The 27,641-nt window shown below is 44.4% G+C and overlaps 1 protein-coding gene across 2 annotated transcripts in view; it reads right to left on the reverse strand.

Annotated features, from left to right (window-relative positions):
* The window catches only part of GXYLT1 (glucoside xylosyltransferase 1), a 71,723-nt gene that overhangs the window by 32,916 nt on the left and 11,166 nt on the right, over positions 1-27,641 (reverse strand). For both annotated transcript variants that reach the window (XM_077472459.1, XM_077472458.1), the window contains 3 exons: positions 18,873-19,047; positions 9,834-9,959; positions 1,111-1,362 (listed from right to left, as the gene is read on the reverse strand). In XM_077472459.1, coding sequence (XP_077328585.1) covers positions 1,111-1,362; positions 9,834-9,959; positions 18,873-19,047 — 553 coding nt within the window. The remainder of the gene's footprint in view (positions 1-1,110; positions 1,363-9,833; positions 9,960-18,872; positions 19,048-27,641) is intronic.

Genomic DNA, 27,641 nt, shown 5'->3' on the forward strand with positions numbered 1-27,641 from the left:
GAATACAGAGTATATTCCTTAAAACATTTACAAACATATTTAGTTACAAGTAAAAGGGCAGACCTTTCCCATAATTACCCACCAAGGTCCCATTCTGATGGCTGCTCTACCATAAAGAGCGTGTTTCCCCCCATCTAGTCTATGTATATCAATACAGCCTGATGCCTCGTTGGTTGGCATAGCGTGACTTCTGATTGGTTAATTTCCCCATACTTTGCCTTAAGTCAGCCCCCTTTAATGCAAATCTTTGTGAGCCAGAGATTGACTTGAATTTTCCTGAGAAATTAAGTATTGGCCTCCCTTCATTGCATACCCCAGCATGGGATGCTTTGAAGTGAATTTGTGTAAAACAATGAGGTCTTAAAACGGGGTTCCACCCTAAAGTGGAATTTCCGCTCATCGGAACCCTCCCCCTCCGGTGTCACAATTGGCACCTTTCGGGGGGGGGGGGGGGGTGCAGATACCTGTCTAAGACAGGTATTTGCACCCACTTCTGGGCATAGACTCCCACGGGAGTCTATGCCTCTTCCTGTCCCGGCGCGCTGTCTGCTGGGACACACACGGGTCCCAGAGACAGCACGGACCATTCCTATTGCGCTGCGCGACTCGTGCATGCACAGTAGGGAACCGGGAAGTGAAGCCGCAATGCTTCACTTCCTGATTCCCTCACCTAGAATGGCGGCGGCAGCAGCCGAGAGCTGAGCGATCGATCGGCCTCGGCTGCCGACATCGCTGGACCCTGGGACAGGTGAGTGTCCATTTATTAAAAGTCAGCAGCGGTAGTATTTATAGGTGCTGGCTTTTAATATTTTTTTTTTCAGTGAAATCCCTCTTTAATGTCTGGATTCTGATAAATATCCCATTTTTAGTTGTACTTCATAGAACACTGATGGGTATACAGCTTCCTATAAACATTGTATACACCCAACATATGTGTCTCCTATTTTACAATTCCTAGGCTTGAAATCACTTTTTGGTTTTCTTTGCAATTTACCTTTTCACCAAGTTCCAGTAACAAAAAATGAAAGCTGTAAAAAAAATTGCTTTAATAAAACGTAGAACAGGATTACTTAGTTCGGGAGAAATGTCAGAAACAGCATATATACTTGCCTTAAAGTGTTTCATTCGAATACGAGTCATGTTCATTAACATAACTCCAGAGTTAATGCCAGTCTTTCCATAATAAGGATGCCGAGCAAAGCGGTTATACCATCCTATGCGGGGCTCTTCGTGTTCAGGAGCCATAGCAGCAATCTGTGTAGAATTAAATTCATTCAAGAAAGACCAAATATCATCCATAGGACGCAAGAACAGTATGTCTGTGTCAACATACAACAACGAATCCACATCCTTTAGTATTAACTGCAATGCAAAAGAAGCACTGTTAACAGAAATGTTTTAAAAACACTCCAAGTAAGAGAGAAACCAAATAAAAAATATAAAAAGGAAAAACATTTTCTTAGGCAATTCTGCATCATAATACTTAAAGTATTACATCATTATTAACTACAACTGAAAAGTAAACAAAACCAAAACTTTTTTTTATATTTTTGAATACAGTAGAGATGGGCAAACTGTATCAGGGTTTTTTTTGCAGTCTTTGTCCCACTGCGGCAATTTCCCTTAATTTCCTTTTGTGAATACACAACAGGAAATGAGGAAATCTCCCAAAAATGAGGCCAGCTTCCATGTTACACAGTTGTCACATTTGTTCCAATTTGCTCACCTCTTACTCTGGGACAAGCTGGCCATACACTATACAATCGGGAAATAAAAAGTCTGTAAAATCTCCTTTAGCTTTACCAAAATTAAGTAATATGAGAAAAAATAGGATTTTTGTACTCACCATAAAATCCCTTTCTCTGAAATTCATTGACAGACACAGCAGCTCTTCTTGACCTTAGGGTTATATTGCCCCTTTAGGAGAGGACTAGGCAGAAAGTGTTAAAAACAGCAACACTTGCACAGTACCCCCCAGGGGGCGGTTCTACTGGCTATAACCACTCACACTGCATCCAGCAGCTCAGTTCGTCAAAAGCAGTACAAACAGAAATAGGAAGGGTGGGTGCTTTGTCTGTCAATGAACTTCAGAGAAAAGAATTTTACGGTGAGTACAAAAATCCTATTTTCTCTATCGTTCATTGACGGACACAGCAGCTCTTCTTGACCTTAGGGTCGTCCCCAAGCCAGTGTCAGAGGTGGGAAAAGCAAACAACAATAACTCCACCCAAAAAAGCCAGAGCTCAACGGAGGAGTACCAATTGCTCTTGTAGAATGTGCTGTGACATTAAAGGGAGGTGCCCGTCCGCTTATGGCATAAGCCTGAACTACAGTCTGTCTGACCCACCAAAAGATGGGGCCGATGAGACCGCCAGTCCCTTCTTTGGACCAGCCACCATTACAGTGAGTCTGTCCTCCGAAAAGGAGCCCTAGCAGACAGATACACCGGCAGAGCCCGGACCACGTCCAGGGAATGCAAAGCCACCTCTTTAGGGTGTGACGGCTGAGGACATAAGGACAGAAGCACAATGTTCTCATTTAGATGAAAGGCTGAAAGAATCTTTGGAAAAAACGAAGACTGCGGACACAACACCGCTTTATCCTTGTAGAGGATCAAGCAGGGAGACTTGCAAGACAAGGCCCCCAACTCAGAAACCCTCCTGGCAGATGTAATGGCCACTAGAAAGACCACCTTCTGAGAGAGTGTCAATAAGGGAACATCCCTAATGTTTTCAAACGCCGGTTTCTGAAGCACCGAGAGCACCAGATTCAAATCCTACAGACGTAGCGGTGGCCAAACCGGAGGGGCCACATGTCGAACCCCCTGAACAAACTTACTCACCAATGAATGAGCTGCCAAGGATCGCTGAAAAAAAGACAGTCAAAGCTGATATCTGCCCCTTAATGGTGCTTAATTGCAAGTTTCTGATCCACTTCTCGCTGCAAAAACAGCAGGATCCTGGAAAGTGAATATGTACGTGGACACCACCCCATCTCCTCACTCATGGAGATGTAGGCCTTCCACGTACGATGATAAATCTTCCAAGAAGATGACTTCAGTGCTCTCAACATAGTGGATATTACCGAATCTGACAGACCTCGGTCCCGTAGCACCTGGCTTTCAAACAGCCATGCCGATAAAGCAGGATGAAATATTGGACCTTGCGACAGAAGGTCCTCTGGCATCAGCAGCCACCAAGGAACAGCCGCCACTATTCGTACTACGTCAGTGTACCACGGTCGGCGAGGCCAATCTGGGGCAATCAGAATCACCGGAATCCCCTCTGACTCCACTCTGCGAAGCACACGCAGTCGAACTTTGAGTTGGGGGGGGGGGGGGTGAAGAGGCATAAATCAGGCGATAATGCCCCCATAGATATAAAGAGTATAATTCCTCACAAGGGGTTAGAGATTTAATATATATATATATATATATATATATATATATATATATATATATATATATATTGGTATCCTCATCCTGATTAAGTTAATGCAAAGGGACGGGTTGGCATGGGCTACGCCATATAAGTTACCATGCAACCCCTGTGGTGATTATAGGACTATCTTGATACCCAGTAATTAAACACAGATAAGTAAAAGAATAATACATACAATTTTATTTAGAAAACAAAAATAAAAGAATTTAGTTAACTACCAATCAAAGGTTGTTATACCACCATTACATAGACAGTTTGAGTTTGAACAATTTTCTACCCCCCATTAAGTAGAGAATGGGGGAACTGATGCAAGTACAAACGATGTCCTCTACTAGTTTCGTGACTAGGTCACTTCTTCAGGAGGTATCTAGATGCATCTAAAATTGAATAAATACAGTCTCATAGTTCTATTCTTCACAACTGAATTGCTACAGCATATTCACAATACAATCTCGCGGCATTGAATAAATGGAGTAAATTACATAAGTAACAGGAATCCCACGAAAAAGGCACGGGTGGCACCTCGACAAGGGTGTCACACCCCCAGTGCGGACACGGGAGGTGAAAAAACAGACGGCTGTAGATAACGAAAGTACCGTATATACTCGAGTATAGGCCGACCCGAGTATAAGCCGAGGCCCCCAATTTACCCCCAAAAAACTGGGAAACCTATTGACTCGTGTATAAGCCGAGGGTGAGATATGCCTGTCCATCCCTGTGTGTGTGTCCATCCATCCATCCATCCCTGTGTGTGTGTGTCCATCCATCCATCCATCCCTGTGTGTGTGTCCATCCATCCATCCATCCCTGTGTGTGTGTGTGTCCATCCATCCATCCATCCCTGTGTGTGTGTCCATCCATCCATCCATCCCTGTGTGTGTGTGTGTCCATCCGTGTGTGTGTGTGTGTGTGTGTGGCCTTGTGTGTCCAGCCTACCTGTGTCCCGAGCCTCCGTCCGGTCCCGAGCCTCCGTCCGGTCCCGTCCCGTCCCGAGCCTCCGTCCGGTCCCGTCCCGTCCCGAGCCTCCGTCCGGTCCCGTCCCGTCCCGAGACTCCGTCCGGTCCCGTCCCGTCCCGAGACTCCGTCCGGTCCCGTCCCGTCCCGAGACTCCGTCCGGTCCCGTCCCGTCCCGAGCCGAGCCTCCGTCCGGTCCTGTCCCAGGATCACCGCTCTTCGTCGGCGCCCATTCCCCTGTTCAAATGCCGCGCCTCCCTGTCTGTGATAGGCGGAACACAATTTCCCAGCAGCCTGTGTTCCGCCTATCACGGACATCGTCTCATCCTCGTCCGTAGTACGAGGATGAGACGATGTCCGTGATAGGCGGAACACAGGCTGCTGGGAAATTCAGTGTTCCGCCTATCACAGGCGAAGGCGGAGCCGGAGGCGCGGCTTTTGAATTATAGAATGGCCGCTGTCTGTCTGCTCGACACGCTGATCGAGCAGGCAGACAGCGATGACTCGAGTATAAGCTGAGGGGGGCACTTTCAGCCTCAAAAAAGAGGCTGAAAATCTCGGCTTATACTCGAGTATATACGGTATGTATAACTAACATATTGTATTAACCAAAAACATATGGTAAGTATATGGCTGGAACTCATAACGATGCACCTTTAGGGATAGGCTGGTAAGAGGGGGATTCTCAGAAAAGAGAAAATTTTGCCAATAGAGAGAAATAGAATAAGAGCCCCATTCAAGAGCAAAGAAAATTAGAAGAAATTGCAGGTAGGAAATAGAAGGGGAAAGGGATGGGGGGGGGAGGAGCAAGGGGAAATAAGGAGAGGGGAAAGGAAGGGAAAAGGGGAAAGGAGGGGAAAGAAAAAAGGGTGGGGAAGAAAGAAAAGAGAAGGGGGAAAGGAGGGGGAGTGGAGAGAGAAGAAATGGGGGGGGGGAGATGGGGAGGGGCCAGAAAGAGAGGGGGGGAAAAAGGGCAGACAAAAAAGGGGAGGGGGGGAGAGAGAGGGGAGGAAGACCGGGGGAAGCCTGTTGCTTCTCCAATTCACGGTGAAACAATTTAGCCCATTCAGTCAGCGCCTGCGTTACCAGGGCCATGGCTAACACTGGCCACAATGCTGACCCCACCACGGTAAACATGGACCGAGCAACCGCCTTGGCCCTTCTGTCGCAGGGTCCTTGAAAGCAGGAGTCCCTTCCACCAGAATCATGGTTACCTTATTTAACCTGGATACCGGGGGGTCAACAAATCGGAGGAGATGTCAGTTTCTTCAGGAAACTCTCCTCAAAGGGGTAATGCACTGCCATCTGTTTTGGGACTGAAAAGGCCCACTGCGGTTTTCCCCATTGCTTGTAAATAAACTTATTTTGATAAGTTAGGTAAGGAAACACCTTAGGCGTGTGGGCCGGCTTGTGGGACCCGAAAGGGACCGACACCTTTGTAGATGCCCCCGCCGTATCTTCCATTTTTAGGGTATCCCGCACTGCTGTAATAAGTGCTCCTACAAGCGCCTTTTCCTGCGCTGACCCGAAGTCCTCTTCACTGTTTGAACAGCCCTGGTCCGCATCCTCTGATACATCAGAACAGGGGCTGCCAGTCACAGCGGGGCACGAGCCTGAATTAGAGCTTTGCCCAGAAGACGGTGGGGTGAGGGGGCGTTTTTTTTACCCCCCTTGCGCACGCACACCACTTCCACCCTGGCAACAAAGGCCTCCGCGACTGCCGACAGAGCGTCCAGAGGCACCGCCGGTGCAGGGGAACCAGTTGCAATCACAGGGATGTCTGGGGAAGAAGCGCCAACTGCTGATGCCATGCTGATCCACACTCGCCTGTCACCACTTAGAGACCCAAGGCAAGTCACACAAAAGTCCATCCTCCTAGCTGCACAGACTGAGGAACCCTCCGCAGGACTCACCACCCTGACCCAGGTACTGCACTGTGCTGATGCTATCTGCTCTAACTGTGCCATCCATGAGGTGTCTGTGTGAAAATGAGCTGTTCTAGAAGGAAACAAGTGCCCAGTGCTAGAGGCAAAACCACCTGAGGCTACTAGGAAATGGCCGCTTCAGCAAGAAATGTCTGAGAGCACCAAGAAGATGGCCGCAAAAATACTAGAAAATGGCTGAAGGCAAAAAAAACTAGCTGCGGCTATCACAAAATGGCCGCGACCCCAGGAAAATGGCCGCGCAGCACGCGGCGGCCTCCCCACACAGCACAGACCCCCACCGTGGCCCAGAAAAAAGGGAAGAGGATGAACAGACCCCCAACACCCAGTGCAGCCCCCTGCCAGGACCCAGAGCCCCCCCCTCTCAGAGGACCCCTGGCCAGGTACGTGCACCGCACCCCCATGTGCCCAGTCAAACAGCGGCCCATAGCATGGAGAGGAGGGAAAGGACAGGGAGAGAAGAAAGGGAGAGTGAGAGGCCCCCTAGACGACCTCCCAGGGAACGCCCAGCTGCTCCATCCTGCTGAGACCGGTGGAGCCATACTTACCCCTCCTGCAGGAACTGCTGGATGCATTCCACAGACAGACCCATCACCTGAGCAGTATGGGGTGACTGCCGGCCACAACACACTGTGACACAGAAAGCAGTAGGCTGGTCATATGTGTGCCCCGGAGTATACAGCTCACTGGCCGCCCCTGGAATAGATGGGGCATGTTGTGGCCGACCCAGCACGTAGCTAGGGCCTGCTCACGCTCGATGGCCAGGCTGGGGAGACAAGGATCTATATCAGGGGTCTCAAACTGGCGGTCCTCCAGCTGTTGTGGAACTATCAAGTCCCATCATGCCTTTGCCTATGGGAGTCACACTTGTAACTGTCAGCCTTGCAATGCCTCATAGGAATTGTAGTTCTGCAACAGCTGGAGGGCCACCAGTTTGAGACCCCTGATCTATATTATCCAGCCTGTCACCCAGGGCTGTTGATTGAACATCACAGGAATCAAAAATGCAGGAAAAATAAAAAAATTGCCAGGACCAATGGTCCCATCGGGAGAAAGGTCCCTCTCCTATACTAGGCAGAAAAAAACTGAGCTGCTGAAGTTCATAGACGAACAAAGCACCCACCCTTCCTATTTGTACTGCTTTTGACGAACTGAGCTGCTGGATGCAGTGTGAGGGTTTATAGCCAGAAGAACCGCCCCCTGGGCGGTACAGTGCAAGTGTTGCTGTTTTTAACACTTTCTGCCTAGTCCTCTCCTAAAGGGGTGATATAACTCTAAAGTCAAGAAGAGCTGCTGTGTCCCTCAATGAACGATAGAGAAATCCATACAATTAGTATCAAAGCAGGCAGGTCCTTGTATTACACAGTAGATGATAAATCTAAAGAAGACTGTACAATCAGATCATATACATTGCCTTGAAAAGGTATTCATACCACTTGAAATTTTGCATATTTTGTCATGTTACAACCAAAGAGATAAATGTATTTTATTGAGATTTTATGTGATAGACCAACACAATGTGCCACATAATTGTGACGCGGAAGGAAAAATGATAAATTGTTTTCAAAATCACTTACAGATAAATATCTGAAAAGTTTGGCGTGCATTTGTATTCAGCCCCCTTTACTCTGATACCCCTAACTAAAATCTAGTGAAACCAATTGCCTTCAGAAGTCACTTAATTAGTAAATCGAATCCACCTGTGTGTAACTTAATCTCAGTATAAATACAGCTGTTCTGTGAAGTCCTCAGAGGTTTGCTAGAGAACCTTAGTGAACAAACAGCACCATGAAGGCCAAGGAACACACCAGACAGGTCAGGGATAAAGTTGTGGAGAAGCTTAAAGCAGTTGTAAACCCTTACAAACCACTTTGACCTACAGGTAAGCCTAGATTAAGGCTTACCTGTAGGTCTAAGAAATATCTTCTAAACCTATACGGTTTAGGAGATATTTACAAAGAGACAGCGCCGCGCAGGTGCACTGGGCAGGCCGCGGCGATATGCCGCAAGTGTCGGCTCCCGTGCGCATGCGCAAGAGTGACGTCATCGCTGCTCCAGCGAATCACAGCGCTGGAGCAGCGAGACCCGGGAGTCACTCCGGTATCCATGGCAGCGGCAGACATGAAGATGGAGGACCGCTTCGGGGGCTTCGTTCTCAGGTAAGTTATTCATAATGAGCTATTATGCTATGCATACTAGCTCATTATGCCTTTGCCTTGCAGGTTGCTTTGAATCTGTGGCAAGACTTGAAAATTGCTGTATATAGATGCTCTCCGTCCAATCTGACAAAGCTTGAGCTATTTTGCAAAGAAGAATGGGCAAAAAAAAGTCACTCTAGATGTGCAAAGCTGGTAGAGACATACCCCAAAAGACTTGTAGCTGTAATTGCAGCGAAAGGTGGTTCTACAAAGTATTGAATAAGGGGGGGGGGGGGCTGAATACAAATGCACGCCACAATTTTCACATATTTGTAAAACAAATTAGAAAAATATTTATCATTTTCCTTCCACTTCACAATTATGTACCACTTTGTGTTAGTCTACCGCATAAAATCCCAATAAAATACATTTACGTTTTGAGTGCAACATGACAAAATGTGGAAAATTTGAAGGCGTGTGAATAGCAGCTGCTGGAATGGGTTACGTTCCACCTTAAATACAGCTGAAACTTGCAACATGTTCCAGAAGTTAAACTTATCTTTTAAGTATAACTAAAGGCAAAACGTATTTTTTTAGTTTTCGGTACAGTGGAGAGGGATGATAATGCTCGTCAGTTTGTATTGTAGTCTGTGCCCCCAGCTAGGGAGATTCACCCTATTTGTGCTGTTTAACATTATCATTGAAAGTAAAAGAAATCCCAGATGTTGGCTTGTCCCCAGAAAAGCAAGAGAGGGGAAATTTGGGACACTAGTTCTGGTGACCTAGGGGTCCCCAAGGAATTCCCTTAAGTTGGAGGGATTTCCCCTCACTCACCAGTTTTGCTACAGGACAGGAAGTGAAGCAAAATCTCTGCAATGGGACACAGATGGCAAAAAAAACAAAAACAGGTAGGGGTTATAACCCTCCTTTGCTCTATCCAAAATGAAAAAAAAAAAAGTTTTGCCTACAGTTCTACTTTAACTCACTTCTGTTACTTTAGGGTCGCAGGCACAAGTATCTTTCCAATTTTTGGAAAACAAACACAATTTCAAAGAAAGAATCTCCCACCTCATATACTGTATTTGTACATCTATAGTCTGAATTATTTTTTTTTTCAGTTTTGGATGAGTGGAGAAGGGGAAGGTTTATACTGCTATGTGTTTCACAGGGTATAGTCAACGTCTCTATCTCGGTGACAATTATCAAGTAATGGGAACTCTGATATTTTATAGACACTAAACAGGAGGTGGGAAAACGTGTTCTGGTGATCTGAGGATTTCCCCACACTTCCAGTTATATCTTTTAAGGAAAATTACACTTTAACTGAATTCTAGATACAGAAATAAACTGGAGATTACCGGCAGGAACAGTCTTTGTGATGCACAGGGCTTGAAGAGTTTTCTCCATTCTGCTGCATTTTCCGGGGGAAAAGATATCGGGTACAAAGTATATTTAAATTTCTTTGCATTCCCCCAGCTGTTTAACTGAAAGACAAAAAGAGATTAGTCAAGTAAAATGCACATATTTTCCCTAGGTACAGAACGTGCTTTTTTTTATTTTTACACTGCAGCCTGCAAAGCACCCGTGATTAGCAGATCAGCCAGAATCCTTCAGACTCTTAGTCAACTGTCTACCCATATCTTCTGCACGGGCAGACTATTATTGAACTACAGAAAAAATCAATGAACAACAAGAACGCACACTAGCATCCTCAACAGCTCACTGGGAACTACAAGCTATCTGCCGCGGTGGATGATGGTGCTTGTAGTTCATTCATTCACTGGAAACTGTGAATGAATGACACCAGATGTAGGGGCGGGATCCCACACAGCCGTGCAGTTTTCAAAAAACTATAGTGGATGTGGGAAGAAGATCCCCACCCACTGTCACAGAGCGGCAAGTGCTGGTGGTGGGTGTATAGGCGCATGTTACAGGTTAAATGTGGGTGTAACATGCTCCTAAGGCTCAATTCACATATATGTGAATCGGATACATGTTGAACTGCATCCAAATCACATAACATGTGAACCAGACCGGCTTTCAATGGAGCAATCAGCTAAACAAGCTTACCGCCCAAACCAACCCCTAAGGGGCAACAATGAACCTTAACCACTTCAGCTTCGGAAGGTTTACCCTCTTCACAGCCAGGCCTTTTTTTGCAATACAGCACTGCATTACTTTAGGTGGCAAGCTGTACACAATAAGCGTATATTGATTGGTTTGTGCGAAAGTTATAGCATCTACAAAATATGAGACATTTTTATAGAATTTTTTTTCACTATGGTGGCAATCAGCGACTTGTAGTGGAACTGTGACATTGTGGCGGACAATTTGTTTACACTAAGTGACACTTTTTGGGGACTAGCGACACTAATAAAGTGAGCAGTGCTAAAAATATGCACTGTCACTGCACTAATGACACTCGCAGGGACAAGGTTAACATCAGGGGCGATCAAAGAGTGAAATGTGTCCCTAGGGAGTGCTTTAACTTTGGGAAGACAGACCTGTGTTCCTGCTTAGCAGAAATACAGGATCTCTCGTCTCTTGTCACAGAATGGCGATCTCCCTTGTTCACAGACCGCCGCTCTGACCCTCAGTAACGATCGGCGGGGGCCCCGTCAGATTCGCTGATTGGCACCTGCTGTGTCCAAATCACAATGGGAGCTGGTCGTCAGCAGCGCGTGTGTGCACCACAGACCTGGAGGACAGTGAAATCACGCACCTGTACACGATTTCACATAGAGATGCTGCCCCGCAGTATATGTACATGAGGGGGTCGACAAGTGGTTAAACAGCGACCTGAAAAACCTGCGACCAAAACAAGTATCCAAAGATGCAAATACATCAACTTTGTAAACCTGAGGCTGCATTCACTCCTGAGTGTTTTGTAGCTTGAAGCTCAGGAAAAAAAAAAATCAACAATTCTCTACGGAGATGGCCAACATCTCCAGTCCATGTCACCTGACTCCAAATGCCTGAAGCTCAAACAAGTTCTGGAGCTTTTTTTGGTCACTCAAATCAGGCAGATTTGGGTGTTTTTGGCGAGTTTCTATTCTCATAGAAACTAATGGAAACACGTTTTTGAGCGTATTTGCGCGTTTTTGCACAATTTTCTGCTCAAATGAGAAATAAAAAAAACTAGCGGTCAGCCGATATTTGTGCTGATAAAAAAGCTGATTACATGTTCAGCAAACTTTCAAAAGACTTCTGTAATAGAAGTCAATGTAAGTTGCCTGAAGACATCAGTGAAGGACTTTTATCCTCTCTGGGCAGGCTGCCAAGAAAAGAACAAAATTATACAATGTTTCTTCTTCAATGGACTGAACTCCCTGTGTAGAAGTTCTCAGTTTAACCATTTAAAGACTAAATCTTTTCTGACACTTGTTGCTTACAAGTAAAAATCCTGTATTTTCTGCTAGAAAATCACTCGGAACCCCCAAAAATTATATATATTTTTTTAGCAGAGACCCTAGGGAATAAAATAGGGGTTGTTGCAATATTTTATGTGACGTGGTATTTGCGCAGAGGTCTTTCAAACGCAATTATTTTGGAAAAAAAACCACAGATTAATAAAAAATAAAACAGTAAAAGTAAGCCCTTTTTTTTTTCGTCCAAAAGTTTTGAGTACCTGTTTTTGTGTATTTAATATATCGTTTTTAGTTTTTTATCTAAATTATACATACAAGTGAACTGATTGGAGGTTTGTTTTGTTTAATAAATGTGTAAGAAATTTTCTGCATCACTTATTAAGGCTGCATTCACACTGGAGCGGGCAGGCGTTGACGGTAAAACGCTGCTAGTTTTAGCAGCGATTTACCGTCATTTTAGCCCCGCTATTCGGCTGCTAGCGGGGCAGTGAAGCGCTGCTGCAAAATCACACGGCATGCGCTTCAGCAGTGGTGCCCATTCATTTCAATGGGCAGGAGTGGTGGAGGAGCAGTTTACACTGCTCCAAAGATGCTGCTTGCAGGATTTTTTTTTTTTTTTTTTAACGTCCTGCCAGCGCATCTCCTTAGTGTGAAAGCACTCGGGCTTTCACACAGACTGCAGGGGAGCCGTTTTGAAGGCAATTTACAGGCACTATTTTTAGCCCAAAATCGCCTGAAAAACGCCCCAGTGTGAAAGGTGTCCAACTTAGATTTTATGAGATGAAGGAAAAAAAAAAAAAAAAAAGGGAAAAAAAAAAAAATCGGCCTAACATATCGGCCCAAAAAAAAAAAATCGGCATCATATATCGGCCTCCGCGATTTCTAAATATCGGCATCGGCCAGAGAAAAACCCATATCGGTCGACCTCTAAAAAACGGTAATATATGAATAAATGTAAAATAAATAAACAAATAACTAAAAATCATCATAAATAAGTAAAATAAAATTAACAATATTTTATACATTAAGAATAAAGCTCTCACCTTAAAAAATACATTATTAATAATACTAGTAATAAAACAATAAACACCCAAACTCAAACAAAAAAAATACATTCATAATAATCATTTTGTGTTAGGGTGTTTAGTTTATTAATTTTTAATTATTATTTAATTTTTTTTAAAGCGGTAAGGGTTAAAGTTAAGGATTAATTATTTATTGTTACTTAGTATTAATTTATTTAATTTTTTATTTAGAATTTTTGTGTCTATTTTACATGTATTTATTAATTTATTATTATACATATAATAAAAGATAAAATAAAAATAAATAAAATAATAAATAGCCCTAACCCCAACCTAAACTGAACTCAAACCCCTTACCTTAAAGAAAAAACATTATAATAAATGAATAAATAACAACAACTAAAAGCTAATGGAAAAGCTTAAAAAAGTTGAAATACCTAGCAACGAATGATGCAACAGATAATAGTTTTCTCTATTCGCGAATTAAAAAAAACAAAAAACGCCAAAGCCCAAAAACGCTGCATACAAAGTGCAAGTCGCACAAAAATGCCAGAAAATCGCTCAATGATGCTACGCTCAGGTGTGAATGCAGCCTCAGTGAAAGAATGCACAGGCGACCAGGTAGCCGCCTTGCAAACATGAAGCGTAGATACCTGATGTCAGAAGAGTGGAGGGTGCTGTAAAGTGGAAGTGAGGAGCTCAACCCTAATGGTGTACGCCTGAACAATCACCTGCCTAATCCAACAGAAAGTATTGACAGAGGAGGCCGCCAGGCCTTTTCTTGAGCTGTCTGTGAGCACAAAAAGAGCCTGGCCTCAGAAAGGAGGCCATAGCAAAAACACACAAACTGCCTGGAACATGTTCCAGGAGTTCAAAGCAACCTCCTGTGGGTATGATGGCCATGGACACAAAGAAGGCAGGACAATGTCCTTATTCAGGTGAAAATCCAACACCACCCTTGGAAGCCGAATGGAGAACCACCTTATCCTTCTGCAAGACCAGAGAGGGAGACTTACAATATAAAGGCCACCAGTTCTGCCACACACAAGTGATGGCGACTAAGAAGGCAACTTTTTGAGAAAGAGTATTCGGGATATTCCCCTGGTTACTCTAAGGTAGGATTCTGAAGATAGAACCAAATTGAAGTCCCACAGCAGCAACAGGAAAAGCATAAGGGGCGCCACATGGTGAAACCCCTTGGATGAAAGCACGTATCAAAAAGTGAGTGGCTGAGCAAAAAAAAAAAAATTGTTAGGCCAAAAAAGCTAGCTTTTGTTCAATGTTCTCTAAATGCGGCGATACTGATCCTATGGTTTCACCAGTGCCTCTGTTGCATGTGCCTGGGAGTCCCTTGCTCACGCCACAAACCTCGGTACCGTCCTGTTGAGACGAAGCACAAGGAGATCCACGTCCAGGGTCTCCCAGCATAGACAAAGCTTGCAGAACATGTCTTGGCATAGGAACCACTTCTCGTGCTGCCTTGGTAGTTGACAAAGGCCACCACATTGGCATTGTTTGAATGAATCCTGACTGGGTGCCCCCCCCCCGAAGAAAGTCCGTACAGTGCTCCAGACACAATCTGATCACTCGCAGATCCAGGATATATAATGGACAGCCGAGCCTTCTTCTGTGTATAAAGGACCCTGCGTCGATCTCAGACCTCCTCCCCAGCAAGACAGGCTGGCATGTGTCCTGACTATCATCCAGTGTAGGAGAAAGGACTCCCCGGCCTGTAGGGAGGGTGACTGAAGTCACTAGAAGAGGGAGGCCCTCGTCGACCAGTACAGACAAATCTGTTTGTCCAGAAAACCAGGAGCTTTGTCCCATTTTGATGCGATATCCTTCCGCAGAACGCTCGCAAGGATCAGAGCATATAGGAGTGCCTTAAAGGTGCACACCATAAGCTCCAGTGCCTGCATGAAAGACGGCAGGCAAGACCATCTGCGGGACAGGAGCAGCTGGGCTACAGTCTGAACTGTCCAAAGTTCATCCAACGGGAGGAACACCAAGTTGAGAATCTGAATCCAGAAACTCCAGCCTCCTGGGTCAGGGCAGACTTTGAGGTTTAAGACCCATCAGAACTCCTGCAAGGAGTGCATCATAATCTCCGCATTGCCCACAAATGAGGAGGTCATCCAGGTAGCCAATCACAACTGTATGACAACAAACCCATGTTGTCTCAGTGATGCAAGGACAGGAGCTAACACCTTGGTGAATGCCCAGGACATGGAGGCCAGACTAAAATGGAGCGCCACAAATTGATAATGTGCGTCCCCGACCATGAAGTGTAATGCCGCGTACAAACGGTCAAATTTTCCGACGGGAAATGTTGGATGTGAGCTTGCTGTCGGAAAGTCCGACCGTGTGTATGCTCCATCAAACATTTGCTGTCGTACTTCACACCAACAAAATGTTTGATAGCAAGTTCTCAAATTTTCCACCAACAAAACGTTGTTGTCGTAAAGTCTGATTGTGTGTACACAAGTCCATTGCACACAAGTTCACGCATGCACAGAATCAAGTAGAAGGAGCCGCACTGGCTATTAAACTTCCTTTTTCTCGGCTCATCATACGTCACTGCGTTGCCACGTTCGTAATTGTTGGCCAACATTTGTGTGACCGTGTTATATGCAAGACAAGTTTGAGCCAACAACCTTTGAACAAAAATCACTGTTTTGTTGGTGGAAAGTCCGATCGTGTGTACGTGGCATAAGAAAAATAGGATTTATTTGTACTCACCGTAAAATCCTTTTAGGATTTTGCACAGACTGCACATAAGAGGCTTTTCTCTTATATTCACCGACCGACACAGCTCCTCTCTGTAACAAAATGGGTTGTTAGCCCCATCACTAGGAGATACTAGGCAAAGTTGTAATACAACACTTCAGAACTCTTAGTTCCGCCCAGGGGGGCAGTCCCTCAGGGTACAATCCCTCACACTCTGCACCAGCCTCAGTACGTCAACAAGCAGTATAACGTAAAGAGAAAAAAGGAGGGGCGGGTGCTGTGTTGGTCTGTGAATTACAGAGAAAAGGATTTTACGGTGAGTACAAAAAATCCTATTTTCTCTGATATTCACCGACCGACACAGCTCCTCTCTGTAACAAAATGGTACGTCCCCAAGCAGTGCCAAATGAGGGGTGGGAAAAAAAAAAACAGCATAAAACTTCATCCACCATGGCAAGTGGGAAATAGTGAAACTATACCCACACAAAAAAACAGCACGCACAACAGTGTACCCTCAACAGGAGTGATCCCCAAGACCGCAGCGAATGCGGAAGTAATGCAAACAGTGCATTAACGTAACAGTACTGCGTTTTTATCGAAAAACCAGGAAAAAGCATGGATTGCATAGTCAATTGCAACTACATGGCCGCCTGCAAAACTTTGCGGCCAAAACAAGCAGCAGCCGATGCACTGACGTCTACCTTGCAGAACTTGGTAAACGCATGGACAGACTACCAGGTCGCCGCTTTACACACCTGAGTGACAGACGCTTGGTGTCGGAAACCTCAAGACGTTCCTATTGCCCTTGTGGAGTGGGCCGTGACCAGAAAGGGGGGCACCTGCCCCTTTAAGGCGTAGGCCTGTACTACAATCTGTCTGATCCACCTGGAAATGGTGGCCAACGAGACCGCCATGCCTTTCTTTGGACCAGCCACTGAAAAAAACAGTGAGTGACTTCCGAAAGGGAGCCATGGCAGACAAATACACCTTCAGAGCCTTAACCACATCTAGAGTGTGAAGGGCCGCCTCCTTAGAGTGCTTCAGCTTAGGACACAGAGAAGGTAATACAATGTCCTCATTGATATGAAAAGCCGATACCACTTTCGGTAGAAAGGACGGTTGTGGACGTAACACCACCTTATTCCTGTGGATAACCAGATAGGGTGACTTGCAGGACAAGGCCGCCAGTTCCGAAACCCTCTTGGCCGATGTGATGGCCACTAGGAAGATCACTTTCTGGGAAAGAGTCAACAAGGGAATCTCACTGATATTTTCAAACAGCGGTCTTTGAAGCGCCGTCAACACCAGATTCAAATCCCAGGGGGGTAACGGTGGACGCACCGGAGGGACTACGTGTCGTATCCCCTGGACAAAGGTACTCACTATGGCGTGCAATGCCAGGGGTCATTGAAAAAAGACAGCTAAGGCTGAAAAATTTGTCCTTTGATGGTGCTTAATGCCAATCGCTGTTCAACTCCTTGCTGGAGAAACAGCGGATGCCATCCTTTCTCCTCATACATGGAGATGTAGGCCTTCCAGGTACGATGGTATATCTTCCGAGAAGAAGATTTCCGTGCCCTCAACATAGTTGGAATCACAAAGTCCGACAGACGCCAGTTCCTTAACACCTGGCTCTCAATAGCCATGCTGTTAAAGCCAGAGATGGTAAAGCAGGATGGAGAATTGGAACTTGAGATAGGAGGTCCTCTCGCAACGGTAATCACCAGGGAGCGTCTGTCACCAGATGCACCAGGTCTGCGTACCAAGGACGCTGAGGCCAATCTGGGGCAACCAGTATTACCGGGATCCCCTCGGCTTCCACTCTGCGAAGCAGACGTGGCAACAGTTTCAGTGGAGGAAAGGCGTAGATCAGCTGGCACTGATCCCACAGAGCCACCAGCACGTCTGGTGTGTCTGCCCACGGATCTCTTGTCCTGGACACGAATCTTGGCACCTTCCGATTGAGACGGGAGGCCAGTAGATCCACATCTGGTGTGCCCCACTTCAGGCACAGCAGCCTGAACATCTCCGGATGCAATGCCCATTCTCCTGGGTCCAGCATCTGTCGACTCAGATAGTCCGCCTGCCAGTTCTCCACTCCCGGGATGTAAATGGCCGACAGGGCCGGTACATGTCGCTCTGCCCACCGAAGTATGTGAGAAACCTCCCGTGCAGCGGGTGAGATTCTTGTTCCCCCTTGGTGATTTATGTACGTCACGCACATTAATACTGTACATCTGACAGGTTCTAAACATATCACTCTACTAGTTATTGCGTTTTTATTGCTGCCTGTGTGACCCATTGAGGGGAATTAGTGGATTGACTTTACCTCATCTCTAGATTAGTCCTTTACAGGTATTTACATATGTATATACATTTATGCCACACTTTACATACTGTAAATTAAAATTAGTCCATGACCTCAAGGAGCTTACAATGTTACATGCATACATACACATAGTCACATACTAGGGCCAATTTAGACAAATTACCATACCAGAACATCTTTGGCGTTAAGCGTTAATAATGTCTTTGGTTAAACAAGAAATTAGATACCCATCATATAAACTAGTGAAAAAAAAAAGTATCAAATGGGGACACATACAGCAATAAAGATTTGGCAGAGGATCTAACATCTCCATTACCTAACAGAATTATTATAACTGTTTCTTACCCTCATTGCCGCAGTCCTTGACAGCTAGATCTGTCACTGCATTTTCGACAGCTATTATGATATGGATGCACTGCTATGTTTGAGCATGGGGGTAGAAGTAATGAATGAACATCTAAAGCCTCGTACACATGCTTAGATTTTCAAACTACCAAACGTCCATTTTTGTGGCATGCTAGTCTCATGTCAAAAGGTTACTCACAATACGAAAGTTTTCATTTGACAGAATACAATGTCAGAAGTGACGTAATGTGTTGAATAGTTTTGTATGTATTTTTTTCATTTCTGAGCATGCGTAGCCTTGCTCTTACGATTTTTTTCATACAAAAACCATACTGATGAAATGAAAAAACAGACGCCGAGTTCACATCCGACAAAAATTTTATAGTCTGCACATCCAGCTTTTGTCTGAAGAAAAAGCGAAATTGAAAGCACTGTACTAATGATCCGGAAATCGTCAGCTCGTTTTTTCCATCTGATTTTCGTATCGTGTGTACAGGCCTTTATAGAAGGTTTGTCTCAGACTGCTACAGTGTTCCTCTTTTGCACTGCATTGCTAGGTTAATCAATACATACTCAAATTTTCCATTTGGGATGATCACTTACAATAATAGTGAAGTCACTTTGCAACTGGTCCTCAGCAAAGATGTGAAACTGAAGAGGTTTTCTACTAAACAGAAGTGCAGATTTCAGCATCGTAATAGTCTCTTCCAGTCTACTACCACAAGCCACAACTGCCAAGTGCATAGTGTCCAGACCATGTTTTACAGGAAGATTGTATCTGTAAGACAAAGACAACAAATACCACGTTATAACGTAAGCTGAGTGGAAGAAATCTTTTTAAAATACAAATAGACCAACCGTTCCCAACCTTTTTACTTTTTCAAGGACCTCTAAAATAATTTTCAGATCTCGAGGAACCCCTGTTAAAACCAATTCATTGAGACTCAGTGGGAAAATGCCCCTCTTACAGACAGCTAAAAAGATTACTGGTGTCAAACAGCTGGCTATGCCAAGTGGTGCTGGCCCCCGGATCTATGCAAGCACCATAAAACAGGAAGTAAATCAGCCAAAGCTCAAGGAACCCCTGGCAATCTCTGAAGAAAACTTGGTTGAGAATGGCTGAAATAAGACAATTATAAGCAATGACTCATGACCTGTACAGACACATAACTCCTAGTGACTGACTTTTAGTCTGTATGAGTGGAAGCCTAGGCACCAAGATCCAGACGTTAAAAAAAAAAAAAAAAAGAAAAAAAAAAAAGGAGGACACGATTTTCTGCCTATCACATCAAAAAATGGTCACATGTTGTCAAGAATTGCTATATCTGTCTTGATCACTGATTTTCTAACGAGCAATATAAAAAGTTAGGTTGACCTCTGACCTTGTAAATATGCCCTGCCTATATTATTTGCATTGTTTCCCAATTTTTATTGATTACAAACCAAAACATGCCGGATATAGCTTAGGGATAGCAGTAGTAAAAACAGAAGAGGCAGCATTAAAAGAGAAGTATGTTTTTTTCCCCCCTATTCATACTTACCTAGGTGGATGCAGCAGCTGACCGATGTCAGTCAGCAGCTCCCCTGCTCTGCTCCTCCACGCTCATTGGAGCACTGAGCTGTGGAGGGGTGGGGAGCGGCCATCTCAGTGGCTTGCTGAGAGACTGAGGCTGCCATCAGTCCAGGCAGCAGGCGGAAACCTCGACTTCCTAAGTTGGGATGACGCGGCGCCTCGACTGATTGCAGTGACATCAGCGGAGAGTGGACTTCAGACCGATCTCCACTAAAAACGGGTCACAGGAGTGCAAAACTAATTGCATTCCTGTGAACCTTAGGAGAAGCCCAGCGTCCGGCTCAGGCTGGACTTCTCCTTTAAGCATTACATTGTAGTTTATAAAAAAAGTCCAAAGAAAATTGACTCCACTGTTGATTCTGTTGATTTAATCCCAGATTCTTAAAATATTCTTAAAGTACTAATTCACAACAAACTTTCATGAATTAGTATTGCTTGGACTTTGAAGAAGGGGACATACCCCAAAAGCTTGCAATCTGAAACATTGTATGCTAGTACAAATAAAACAAAGTTATCACGAACAGTAGTCTAAAATATTCAGAAACTAGATTTTCCTCCAGATTTTTTTTGCAGCTAATCCCGGCTTCTTCCAATGCACAGTGCATAGATCAAATGGATTACATTTTTAGGAATGTGGACTATGTGCAGCAATGATGGTCAACCCGGATAATGTTTGATTATTTCATAGCAAGAGAAGTTTTTCAAAGTGGTCCAATATTCCAAGGTTAATTTTAAACTATGTAAAGTTATGCTGGAATGGATTACTAGACATTAACCACTTAAGGACCGAGTCTCTTTTTGAAATTTGTTGTTTACAAGTTTAAAGCAGTTCTTTTTGCCAGAAAATTACTTAGAAAAAAAAAAGTATAATGTTTGGGGGTTCTAACACCCTAGAGAATAAAATGGCGGTCATTGCAATACTTTCTGTCACACCTTATTTGCGCAGTGGTCTTACAAGTGCACTTTTTTGGGAAAAAATAAGACATCAGTAAAGTTAGCCCAATTTTTTTTATATTGTGAAAGATAATGTTACACAGAGGAAATTGACACCCAAAATGTCACTCTTCAAACTTGTGCCCACTCGTGGAATGGCGACAAACTTTTACCATTAAAAATCTCCACAGGCGACGTTTAAAAGATTCCACAGGTTGCATGTTTTGAGCTACAGAAAAGGTCTAGGGCTAGAATTATTGCTCTCGCCCTACCGATTGCGGCGATACCTCACATGTGTGGTTTGAACATCATTTACATATGCGGGCACTACTCACATATGCGTTCGCTTCTGCACGCATGCTTGGCGGGACGGCGCGTTTTAAATTATTTTTCTTTCAACACCGTTCTTTTTTTTTTTTTTTTTTTATTGTATCACTATTATTCCTATTACAAGGAATGTAAACATCCCTTGTAACAGAAAAAAAGCCAGACAGGACCTCTTAAATATGAGATCTGGGGTCAAAAAGACCTCAGGACTGCAGGGGAGGTGTTATTCGGGTGCTTTACAGGCGCTAGTTTTAGCCCAAAAGTGCCTGAAAAACGCCTCAGTGTGAAAGGGGTCTAAACAGTACCAGCATCCTCATTCTCCATCTTACATAATGTTGCCACAAAATATGCCAATCATCTTTCATTTATACCGTGTATACACGACCGGACTTTCCAGCAGACTAGGTCCGACGGGATCAGACCGGTGGACAATCCATTTGTGTGTGGGCTAATACGATAGTTTTTCGGGGGAAAAAAAAATCAGACGGACCTAGAAATAGAACATGTTTCAAATCTATCCGACGGACTAAAAAAATAAAAATAATAAAATGGGGAAAACCATTCATCTGTGTGCTGGTCCGACGGACCAAATGCGACGCAAGGGCAGCTATTGACTACTGGCTATTGAACTTCCTTGTTTATTCCCGCTTACGTCATCATGTTCAAAACGAACGGTTTTTCGAATGGACTTTCGTGTGTGTGACCAGGTCTGTTCATTTGGAAACCCAGCTGAAAGTCCATCGGGAAGACCGTCGGACCTAGTCTGGCGGAAAGTCCGATCGCGTGTACGTGGCATTACAGCTACTTAAGTCTAACACAATAGTTTATCATTGAGCACATGCTATACCACATTACCGTAGTGTAAAGTCACTTCAAAGTATAGAGCACATCTCAAATGAATTTTTTGGATTTCCTTACAACCACCAGCCTATGCACAACCAGAATATCTGGAAATCTGGATCTGCTAGCTCACAAACCAGTTACCAAGGTAGGCAGAGATTATGCTCCTGACTTTCTTGGTGTGCCACACAAACCAACACAATGACCAATTGATATACAGGACAAAAGCAGGCAATAACATGACAAAAACAAGCAAGCAATAACATCTTGACAAGAGGCAGGAATATTCTTATTCTAGGCTCCCCTAATAAGAGATACAAAAATAGAGTTCAATTCGATACAGTATTCCATTTCTGGTTTTGTAACGGATAATGAAAAACTGGAAGGTCGCTAGAAAGTCATCATTATATTAAACCTGTATTTACTCTCCTCTAGTTCACTATTGACTAGTACAGGGTAGAAAATGGAGTATAACTTAAAATGGATGTAAATGGGGGGGAGGGGGGTAGCCTGGAGTCCAATGGAGTAGGACACCTGCAGTGAGCGCTCCGCTTGCTGATACTCCAGTATTCCATATCCTGACACTATCTTGGTGAATTCTTCACACCTGTTTCGCCCCGAGGGATACCCTAACTTAGGGGTATGTCTCCAACCAAAATAAGCCACCGAGGCCAGCGAAAAGCTTGCAAAATACAGCTGACGAGAGAAGGACCAACAGGCCAAAGATAGAGCCGACGCCTCGTCAGACTCATAAAAATCTGCGGCGGCTACAAATAAGGTACTGGAAGATATCGCCTTGTGCCAAAGTACGCTTACAATGAAAATAGAGACGGCAAACATAGATGTTTCCCTAATCAGACAAGACCTGTCTATCCTCCAAGACCGTGTGACCGAAGCGGACACACATATCAGTAGGGCGGAAGATATTCTGTATCCCCTGCAGCACACCACAGAAAATGTACAATGGCAACTACAGCAACTCAGTGCAAAACAAGACGATATATGGAAAATCGTCTCCACAGATGTGATCTCAGAGTCATCGGTCTCCCAGAATCCACAGAGGGCATTGAGTCAGCGGGCTTTCTCAAGAACCTACTCATTTCCACCTACGGCAGAGAGGCATTCTCAGTGATGTTTATGAAATGAGCACATCACATCCCTGCACGTCCTCCACCTCAAGGGGCCCCACCTCGTACCTTTATTGCAAAGTTCCTGAACTTCAAAGACCATGACAAGATACTCCGCTTGACCAGAGAAAAAGGTAATATTCCTTACACTAATGTACATGTGGCTGTCTTTCCAGACTTCTCCCATGAAGTGCAACGTCAGAGGTCTCGATTCCAGGATGTTAAACGGCACTTACAAGTTCTCCACCTCAAGTATGCCATGCTGTACCCTGCATGGCTGAAAGTGGAAAAAGTCAATTTCTTCAAGGACCCTGATCTGGCATCCGCTTGAATAGATCAGCACGACCACCGTGACTGACCACGTCTCTTTTGCTGCTTGATACGAGTACTGTCTCCCCTTTTTTTGTGCCTAAGGGAGTACAGAATTATTTCTCTCCTGTTGATTTCCCTGGCCCTGACCGTACTGGGGTTTCCACTTACGGCTACCCTATGCTAGGGAAGTGGCGCTGTTCTTCCTCCTTTCTCTCCTGGAGACATTCACGGATCAACATGACAATTATAACTCAATGTCCCTCAATCCCTTCTACTTGCATTACGACATGAAGTTTATACAAGATGATATGCTGGACGCTATTGCTTCATTTTATTTGTTTAAATGCAAGTGCCCCCCTATGCAACACCATAATTGTGTTATACTCTTATGGCTCCTATTCCCTACGCACTTCTCAGAGAAGAAGTCGCCCATTTTCTACTGTTTGACTGTTCTTTTTTTGGTTACCTCTTTTTTTAATTCAGGCTACTGACCTCTGATGCGTTTTAAACATCGGATGTTGTCTGGTTATATATGGTTAAGGGTACACATGTCCATACCGAGTTGGGGGTGGTACTGGGCTGGGTGGGAGGAAGAACGTTTCTGAACTGCAACAAATTCAGTTGGTAAATCATATATATATGGTACTGCGTTGGTAAACTGTACATACAATGTCTGTCAACTTAGGTCTTTACGCAGGTTATTTGGCATGATTAGATATGCCTTGCTGGTCCCAATCCTACCATATCTAATGAACAAAACCCATGGAATGTTAGAGGCCTACGTAACAAAATCAAACGCACTGCCATTTTAACGTTCCTTAAATCTCATTGGGCTGATGTCATTACGTTGGTTGAAACACATGTAACTGGTCACCTACAATCAACCCTGAAACGGCCCTGGATTGGCTGGGCATACCATGCAACCCACACCTCTTACTCTAGGGGAGTGTACATCCTTATTGCCAAAAAGGCTCCTTTTGACCTGGTATTGCTACAGACAGATTGGCAGGGCAGATATGCATTTCTACACGCAACTATTGATGGTTCTCCAATTTTAATCTTGGCCTGTTACATCCCTCCTTCGTACAACTCAACCGTAGTTAAGGAAGGTCTCGGCTTCATGTCTCAACACCCTACAATACCGGCTGTATGAATGGGGGACTTCAACATGACCCTAACCCCTGCATTAGATCGGATGGTGCAGTCAGACCCTGCTCTGGACCCTCTCACACATACCAGACTGCATCGTATGCTTACTGATTTTGCCTTGATAGACATGTGGAGATATAAGCACCCGGCTTTCTCATGCTTCTCAGCTAGTCACAACACCATGTCACACTTGATTTTATCCTCTTGTCACTGACCCTTATACCGAAACTAATTGACGTGGGTTTTGCATGTAGAATACTATCAGACCATGCTCCTTATTGGATCACTGTACAATTGCTTGTGGCATCCCCTGCTCCAACATGGAGACTGAATCCATTTTGGTTGTCGGCCCTGAAAGATCAGGATGATATAGCAAATTAAATACAACCTCTATTTCACAGTTAATCAAGATTCATCCTCATATGAGATGGTGTGGGAGATGTTCAAGCTACATGCTTGTACACTGCTCTCTACCGGCATAAACAGACTTTAAAAATCCTCCAAAGCCATAGTCCAACAAGCTACAGAACATTTACATAAACTAGAGGATGCCTTTCATAGAAACCCCTCACCTAAGACTGCTAAAAATCTTAAAATACAGACACTTCAGGTTACACAACTGCATAGTGAAAAAGCTAAGCAACATATTTTTTTTTGTAAACAAATAGTGTTTGAGTATGGAGAAAGATCAGGGAAACTACTTGCATACTTGGCTCACTTGGATTTGAACCCACCAATAGTGGTTTCACTGCCAGATCCGGACGGGAATGATATAAATGATCCCCAACAGATGGCTGAGGTATTTGGGAAATTTTATTGCATGTTATACTCCTCTCAGGTTACCCAACCCTTGCAAGCTACTAGGGACTGTCGAGTATTAGATTTCCACGATTATCAGAATAGCAGGTAGCAATCTTAGAAGAGCCCATATCTGTAGATGACATCTCCATGGCTGTATCATGTCTAGCTGCATCTAAGGCCCCGGGATCGGATGGCCTACCACTTGAATTCTATGCCACCTACTCTGAAATCCTTTTATTCCAGACTAAGCAACCGTTACCAATTTATATTTGACTTGGGAGTTATGCCTCCCTCCATGCGAGAAGCCCCAAATTATAGTAATTCCCAAACCAGGGAAGGACCCTAGGTACCCAGAATCGTAATGCCGAATTTCATTACTGCAGGTGGACATCAAAATTTTAGCCAAAATCCTGGCCTCCCGTTTGAATCAGGTTACCTTCTCCCTGATCCACCCAACCAAACAAGCTTTATGCCCGGGAAGAATACAGCCATGAACATCCAACTTCTGTTTATGAACATACAAGCACCCCATGATGAGATTGGCACATGTGTTGTAGTGGCATTGGACGCCATCATGGCCTTTGATTCCATAGAATGGAATTACCTGTGAGTGCTTCTCTAGATTCGGGTTCGGCCCCAACTTTATTAGATGGGTCCAGCTCCTCTATCACTCTCCAAAAGTCAGGGTATTTGTTAATAGATGGCTGTAAGAACAGTCCTTTTTAGAGAGGCACTCGGCAGGGTTGCTCCCTCTCCCCTCTACGCCTTGTCGGCTGAACCGCTGGCCATTTCTAATTGCTTGGACGTTAATATTCGGGGGTCTACGGATAGGGAATACAGAAGAAAAGATTGGCATGTATGCTGATGATACAATTCTATATTTAGCAGATTCAGGACCCTCTCTAATAACAGCCTTGCACTCTATAGAATGCATAGGTAGCCACTCTGGTCTAAGAATTGGTCTAAATCCCAAATTTTACCTATTGATCATTTACCCCCTTCCCTCACATCTTCCCCCAGCCCTCCCTAGAGTATGCCTTATTAAATATTTGGGAGCGATGGTCCCTAGGTCACTTAAGGATTAAATACCTTTGAACATTGAACCTTTATACAGCCTGATCAAAATGAAAGCACAGGCATGGGCTAGACTGCCTCTGGGTGTCATGGGGTGCATTCGTTTTGTTAAAATGATACTCCATCCCAAGATACTGTATCTAGTGTGGCATGCCCCCTTACATATCCCCCTAAAATTCTTTAAAACAATAGATTCTATTCTGATCTCTTTTGTATGGGTCCACAGTACACACAAACTGTCTTGGATAATTTTAAAGAACCCAGCGACAATTGGAGGTACAGCCTTCATAGATTTTCAAGACTATTAGCCTCCCAATTATCCCACTTTTATTACTTTGACAAAAAAGAACTCCCAGGGTACCAATCTTTGCTTTGTGCTAGTCCTGATAACCCAGCCCATATCCCGTTACAATCTGTACTTTGAGACCCACCCACCCGGAGGCCATCCCGACACAAAGACGGCATGCTAACACATCACCAACGTGTATGGAAAATGGCTTTGCGTAGACTTAGAGCCCCCCAGATTAACTCCCACACTCCTCTGTGGTTCAACACACAATTACCTGAACTACTGACTATTCCCTGCTGTTTGGACAAAATATAGAATTTTGCTCTTATATCAAATTATGACACCTACAGGACTTAAAACAGTTCAAGAAATAAAATAAATTCTCTCTCCCTAATCATCTCCTGTTTAGATTTCTTCAACTCCACCAAGCCGTGCAGGCCTAATTCTCCACCACACACCCCTCTCTAAGCACTCCCTCCATAATGGAAACTGTGCTGGGCGCCGAACCATCCAAGTTCATCTCCACTCTTTACCCTGTCATTCTCCACCCTAGCACCACAGCCCTAGTCTATAAAGCTAAAACTAGATGGGAAGCGGACATTGGAGTGATAGAAGACGAGGATTGGGATTAAATCTTGGAGGATGTTAAAAAGGTATCCCCTAAGCTATCAGACCGCCTAACACAACTATATATTATACACAGGATGTATCCAACGCCCCAGAGAATTGCCTGATTTCAGCCTACATATAACCCAGGGTGCCAGTTATGTGACAAGACACGTGGATCTTTCTATCATCTAATCTGGACCTGCCCAGTTATCTAGAAATTCTGGACTCAAGTAATCCACTTTCTCCATGATCAAATGGGCTCACCAATCACTCTAGAGCCAAAACTATGTTTACTTGGACTATTGCCAGACCCAAACATAGACAAGTCCCTAGCCACC

This window comes from Lithobates pipiens, unplaced genomic scaffold (assembly GCF_037356315.1).
Source record: "Lithobates pipiens isolate NorthernLeopardFrog02 unplaced genomic scaffold, aLitPip1_a1.2 Scaffold_8, whole genome shotgun sequence".
In the NCBI taxonomy this organism is placed as follows: Eukaryota; Metazoa; Chordata; class Amphibia; order Anura; family Ranidae; genus Lithobates; species Lithobates pipiens.